Below are 7,500 nucleotides of genomic sequence, written 5' to 3'. Positions count from 1 at the left end.
GACCAACCCTCACGAGCGCCGCTTCACACGTCGCTAAAATGGCTCTCGAATTGGCTACGTGGCACCCGCGTCCCTCTCGCCGAGTTCACTTACAATACTTGCGATCGTCAGTCTAACGTGGTCGCTCGGAGAGGGAGGAGACAGTCTTGCGTGCGTCCTCCGTTTTTGTGAAATAATTTGCAAGTTGATTGATTTCTGAAGGACAGTTGGTTCTTGTGTAACGTACCATCCGGTGGATTAGTGTGTGTGCTTGTGTTCTGGTTACGTGCTTGAAAGACAGTTCTTTTTTCAATAAGGAGTAGGTGTGGCTAGACTTCAACAGGAAATCGGCGAAGCTCCAGGTGCGTATTTTGTAGGTGTTCTGTAGCGTAAATCATCCCCTGAAATGTGTTCCCGGATTATGCTGTGCGGGAGAATTCGTGCATTGCTGTTGCATGTCGATTTGCAAGATTTTATAACATGTGGTTCTTCTGGATTTTTTTTTCTTTTTCTTGAACTTAAAACCACGTCTTTGAGTGTATGTTGTTAAGCACATGTTGATGTTCCTTTTCATGTTAGTCATGTGCGTTTGGCATTTTTCATCCTGTTCTCATGGATGCCGAAATGTATACAACATTAATTCCAAAATGACATGTGATCCGTGTAATGCCCATGTGACCTGACTGGCGTATTATTAGAGTATAGGCCTATCTGCTCGGTGTGCCTCGTGGATCATATTTCGATGTGTGTGTGTGTCCGTGCGTGTGCTTGTGTGTTTGCAAGGACCTAGATATGTTAATATGTGCGCAACATATGTCTGTTCGTTATGAAAATGTGATGCAGAATTCCCGTGTTGATGGCGGAAAGCACACACAAGTAAAACGCTTTGAAACAACGGTTACGTTAACCGCGATCCCCGTTACCCGCACAGGATATTGCGTTCGCTTGCAGCTATCAATTTGCAGAATGTGTTTTATTCCTTCTCATACTACATTCGGCAGTGGGTGAAGATGTCAGTGACAGGCTAAAGACACGAAGGATACAAGAGAGGATCTCACTCAACACCTTTTTAATCCTTGATTGACGTCGCTCGTCCGTTTCCGTGCACGGCGATTTCATTTGGACTTGTTTGACTTCGAATCCTTTTAAATCGCCTCTTTGACCTTTGGTTCTTTATATATTTGTTTTGTCGTTGTAACGTTTGTCGGGATCTCGTAAGAATAAAAATAGTGTATATTTTTTGTGAACTTATGGTAACATCATAAAACAATTGAGACCAGACATTTTATTGTTAAAATTTTCATAACCCAAATAAACAACTAATATATATACACACATATATATATTTATTTTACAGACAATAAACGAATTTCCACTGTAACCCGAAACCCAGCCAATCTGGCAACAACAGCCCCATTTGAGAGAGAACCTTAAAGCAAACACTCCCATAAAATCTTCTAAATGCAACATTAAGGATTGAGTTCAAGAAACGTAACCGCAAGAATGCTACATCTGGAGCAGCAGTGTAACTTCGGGATTACAGCCAGGATAGAGTTACTCCCAAAGAGTGCTCACTTGGAAGCACCGTCTTTTAAAGGGCCATCAAGAGTGCAAATGATCTCGTTCAATGAGTGTTGCTAATACGGCGTGAAAGTCTTGTTCTCGAATCGCTGTGACGTCATGAATTAATGGAGTGAGTTTATTTAAAAAAGAGGAAAAAAGATCTTGGTATAATTATGGCTTGAGGTTGATTAGATTGGCTGTTTATGTATCAATTTTTACCTTTGTCGTCATTAGCATTGTTATTATTAGTGTTGTTGTGATTATTTTTATTTTCATTATTGTTATTATTATTATTATTATTATTATTATTATTATTATTATTATGTTATTGTTATTATTATTATAATGATAATAATTATTATTGTTACTACTAATACTATTACTATTACTATTAGGTAGCATATATATATATATATATATATATATATATATATATATATATATACATATTTATACATATACATATATATGGTTGGATATATATACACATATATATATATATATATATATATATATATATATATATATATATATATATATTTTATTTGTATATATATATATATATATATATATATATAATATATATATATATATATATATTATATGTGCATATATATATATATATATATATATATATATATATATATATATATAAGTATACACATATATATTCATATCTATATCTATGTATCTATCTATATATTTATATCTAGGAATATATATATATGTACATAAACTCAATTTGCATTTGTTTATCTGCATATTAATATTATTTTTATGGCAGAACTAGTTCCCTATTGCAACACTTTCATCTCACTGTTGCAATCTTGTTACTCATACCTGATCCAGGGTGGAATTTATTGTCTGCATTATGTTCTGCATTGTTGAACGATTTTTGATGGGTATATAATTCTTGGTTTTGTCATTAAGGGACGAGGAGGCGAGTGCTGCACTTTGTCCTTTTCTGACTTTTGCTTTTGTGCTTTTATGCTTTGTGCGTTGAGTTATTATTTAAAGCTCGGCGATGATGTATATCTTTGTATCCAAATCTCTGTCTATTTGTTTGTCTGTTTGCTAGTCTATTTTTTTTTTTTCGTGTGTTTGTGTGTGTGTTTGAGAGAGAGAGAGAGAGAGAGAGAGAGAGAGAGAGAGAGAGGGAGGGAGGGAGAGGAAGGGGGGGATGAACCAATCAGTCACCGTGACAAGTGAGGGGAAATTAGATGACGGTAATGAGGTAAGGGTTAAACCCCGCCTCTGCCTCAGCTCTCCCTCATAACTCACACATGTCATTTCACGCATCTCCGCGACAGTTTCCGTTCCTCATTGCCTTCCCATTGACTCGCTGCCAGTTGACCTTTACACCATAGGCACTCCGGGCCACCTCTGGCAGTCCGGGCTTCCTCTGGCACTCCCTGCAGGCGAAGAGGAGTTGGGGAGTGGCCTTGGCACTCATGCCTCTCCCTCAGAACCCATTCTGGTGGAATAGAGGTGGCATCTCCACCCACGAGGGTTGGTTGATTGGAGAGGGCCGTGTGAGTCACGGCGTTTATGTTTCTTTTCCGTAGCATCATACTTTCTCTCTCGCTCTCTATCTATCGATCTTTCTATATTTCTATCTTTTTCCCTCCCTCCCCTTATCTTTCTCCATCATCATCACCACCAACACCAACACCACTATCATCACCATCATCAGCACTACCACCATCGCCCTCCCTCATCGATTTCTTTCCCCCAAGACTAGCAACGGCGACGCCTTCTAGCCATGTTGACTACAACACTGACTAGACAGTGATCAACCTGCCACACTAGAGACACGAGGACTCCCACCGTACATCATCCTTTTTGTACATCGTCCTTACCTCATCACTTTCATTTCCCTCTCGAAATGTCACTGACCGGGTCACCTCATTGCTAATGAGGATGCGCCCGGCCTGATGTCACACCTCTCTGGGACACCTCGGGGAGATGATGGGGGGGGGGGGGGGGGACGAGTCTTATGGCGTGAGGTCTTTTCGTGATGTCCTTCGTTATTCTTCGTTATCCTTTCTCTCGTTCTTCCTTGAGCTGCTTTAGCCTCTCTTCTCTTTCCCACGATAGATTTACGCAAAACAATAGTCAGCAATCACGAGGCAAGGCGAATCATTTATGAATCTCACTATTAAGGACCATTTAATGTATATATCAACATCATCATCACCACCACCACCCTCATCATCATCATCATCCCCATCCCCATCACCATCAATATGACGACAGATCAGCCTCTCACATTTTCCTCCAAAATCGCACGCACAAATCTTTTTTTTTTTTTTTTCCTTCCCGACTTCTCGCCCATTTACATGCAATAAAGTCTTGATTAGTTTCTCAACTGCGGGCGTTCGTGGCGCGGATTCCTTTGGCGGGGTTTACGGTTTTAGTTATTGCTGTCTTGGAGATGGAGGAGGGAGAGAGAGAGAGAGAGAGAGAGAGAGGGAGGGAAGGAGGGAGAGAGGGAGGGAGGGAGGGGGAGAGAGAGGGAGGGAAGGAGGGGGAGAGAGAGGGAGGGAGGGTGGGAAGAAGAGAGGGAGGGAGGGAGACGGAGAGGGAGGGAGGGAGAGGGAGCGAAAGAGATAGAGAGAGAGAAGAGAGAGAGAGAGAGAGAGGGAGGGAGGGAGGGAGGGGGGAGGGATTAAAGAGACCCACAGGGCGACACGCGAGGCTGCTCGTTGACTCTGGTTGCCAATGTAGTGCCTCGTGCTTGTAAATGCAAGATGCAGAGGGAGCGTGGCTGTTGATTTGGCTTTTTTGGCTTTATTTTTTTTTGTGTTATAAAATCTTTCATCGTTGTTTGTTGTTGCTTCTTCAGGTATTGAATCACGCATTTTCTGCCCTTATTTTGGATTTATTTTTCCTGTTTTAAACTTATGTTCTTTAACGTACGTCTTGGATTAATTGTTTTCATTAGCACATACACCTACGGACGCACATACGAACGAACACATACACACGTACACGGACACATAAATATAGGCACAAATGCACACCTGCACACACACACACACACACACACACACACACACACACACACACACACACACACACACACACACACACACACACACACACACACACACACACACATACACATACACATACACATACACACACACACACACACACACACATACACACACACACACACACACACACACACACACACACACACACACACACACACACACACATACCTACACTTACACCTACGACATCCAAGTAGCAAACACACACCACTTTGACCTCCCCTTCCCCTTCCCATCATTCCCACCCCTACCCCCACCCCCACCCAACCCCATCACATCACATCTCCTCTCACCTCCCCACCCCCTCTCGCCCCCCCTTCCCACCCAGTATATTTAACGGTATTTATTTATTAAACATTTTATTAAACATTTTATCTCCGTCGGTAGTCTGTTAACGCGATGCTTACGGAGCGGAGCGGAACGGCCGATACGGGGGGAGGGGGGGAGGGGGGGGTTAGGCAGGTCGCGCTGGAGGTCGCTCGGCTTTTTTACGACGATTTGTAATAGACGGAAGACATGGAAGGTGTCGAGGGCGAGGGAGGGAGTCCGGAAGGGCGAGAGTCCTGTGGCAGGTCCAGAGTGGTTGGGGGTTGGTATGTTTTCGGGAAGGAATAGGGAGAGGGAGGGATGGGGTATGGAGAGGGAGGGATGGGGGTATGGAGAGGGAGGGAGGGGGTATGGAGAGGGAGAGAAGGGGTATGGAGAGGGAGGGAGAGGGAGGGAGGGGGTATAGAGAGGGAGGGGGTATAGAGAGGGAGGGATGGGGGTATGGAGAGGGGGTATGGATAGGGAGGGAGGGAAGGGGTATGGAGAGGGAGGGAGGGGGTATGGAGAGGGAGGGAGGGGATATGGGGAGTGGGTGAGGGGGGTGAGGGGGGGTGTAGATGCCAGGCCTGCTGTGCTGATCGGAGGTGGAAGGGATCAAGGGGCACCTCTTTGGCAAGGAAGGTGATGGACGGGACAGGAATACGGGAGCGTAGGCTTAGATAAACACACCACACACACACACGCACGCACGCACGCACACACACACACACACACACACACACACACACACACACACACACACACACACACACACACACACACACACACACACACACACACACACACACACACACACACACACACACACACACACACACACACACACACACACACACAACACACACACACACAACAAACACACACACACACACACACACACACACACACACACACACACACACACACACACACACACACACACACACACACACACACACACACACACACACACACACACACACACACACACACACACACACACGGAGGCAAGCACAAGCGCACGCACGCAAACGCAATTCCCTCGCTAGCGTTCCCTGACCTTGCAACCGGTAATGAAGGAAGGGCATTTCGGCGACAAGGGGTTTGGCTGTTTACGACCTCATTCACCCGTCCCCCCCACCCCCTCCCTTCCCCTCAGGTGTTTCTTTTATTATCTAATGCAAAACAAAAGTGGATAGGGGGAGAGGGGGTGGGAGAGGGAGAGGGAGGGGTAGTGGTGGAGGGAGGGATAGAGGGATAGGGGGTAGTGGTGGAGGGAGAGGTAGAGGGAGAGGGAGGGGTAGTGGTGGAGGGAGGGATAGAGGGATAGGGGGTAGTGGTGGAGGGAGAGGTAGAGGGAGAGGGAGGAGTGGTAGAGGGAGAGGTAGAAGGAGGGGTGGATGTGAGAGAGGGAGAGGGAGGGGTAGAGAGAGAGGGAAAGGGAGGGGTAAAAAGAGAGGGAGAAGGAGACTGAGGGGTAGAAGGAGGGGGAGAGAATGAAGGAGGAAGAGGAAGGAGAGGGAGAGAGAGAGAAAGAAAGAAAGAGAAAGAGAGAGCGAGAGCTTTAAAGCGCGTGACCCTCCGCCCTCGGAGGAATGCGGGGAATGGGCTGCAAGATGGTTAAGGGGGATGAGTTAAAGTCTTATTCTTCTCGTTTATGCTTCTTCTTCTTCTTCTTCTTCTTCTTTCTGGGGGAGGGGGAAGTTTATTCATGTCGATGATGTAAATCTTTGTTTCCGTTCGTTACTTTCACGTTGAAACTCGAGCGACCATGGTGCTCCGTTGCGACAAGACGGTGGCGGTGGGCAACAGTGGCGCTAGATGGGGGGTGGGGGGGGCGAGTGGGAGATGGAGAGGGGCAGCGGGTATGGGTGTGTAGGGTGAGGGGGGATTTAGAGGAGGTGTGGACGCGCGCGCGAGCCTCTTCTTCACCTGTCTTTTGGAGATGGAGAGTAACGGCTCCTACTCGTTCCCCTGGAGGAGCAACGGCCGGTGGGCTCTGGTGTGGGTATTTTGCCCTACGCCGCGTCGGGTGGGGATGCGGGTATGTTTCGAGTGGACTGGGGAGGAGGGGTCAAGAAGAAGGAGGAAGAAGTGGAGATGGTGGAAGTGGAGGAGGAGGTGGTGCTGGTGGAGGTGCTGGTATAGGAGGAGGAGGAAGAGGGGAGGGGGAGGGGGGTTAGAGTAATAACACGTTACTGACGCATACGCTCGAACACCTAAGATGTCGACTCGTCAACCAGTGAAGATCAAGGCACAGTACTTTATGCGGTCTGTTGTTTACAGGGAAATACGCGGGCAAAATATTTCCCTCTCGTCCTTTCTTACCTCAATTTTCTCCTTTGATGAACCAATCCGTTTGCAAGATTGTAATCCGCTTCACCCTGAGCGAATCAATGGGCAGGTAAACATCACAGGAGGTTTTCTGCTCTTGCAACACACAGGGTCAGCAGCAAGTGAATGCGGCTATGCCAAATGTCAAGAGACGGCGACGTGGCAACGCCGCTTGTATGGGAGACCTCAGAGCCCGAGTCTTGGTTCATTGTCCGAGATGGACGCGTTGCCGGAAGGCGGCGGGAGAGGGAGAATTTCT

At 46.4% G+C, this 7,500-nt stretch overlaps 1 protein-coding gene across 1 annotated transcript in view; it reads left to right on the top strand.

Moving 5' to 3' along the window:
• Window positions 1–7,500, top strand: part of LOC122245732 (uncharacterized) — a 200,652-nt gene that overhangs the window by 259 nt on the left and 192,893 nt on the right. The window contains exon 2 of the mRNA XM_086540380.1: window positions 303–341. Within this exon, the coding sequence (XP_086396506.1) occupies window positions 303–341 (39 nt within the window). The remainder of the gene's footprint in view (window positions 1–302; window positions 342–7,500) is intronic.

The sequence above is a fragment of the Penaeus japonicus genome, unplaced genomic scaffold (genome assembly GCF_977035675.1).
Source record: "Penaeus japonicus unplaced genomic scaffold, GWHDUDI00000001_assembly GWHDUDI00000010, whole genome shotgun sequence".
Taxonomy (NCBI): domain Eukaryota; kingdom Metazoa; phylum Arthropoda; class Malacostraca; order Decapoda; family Penaeidae; genus Penaeus; species Penaeus japonicus.
This window is presented reverse-complemented; position numbering and strand designations above follow the sequence as displayed.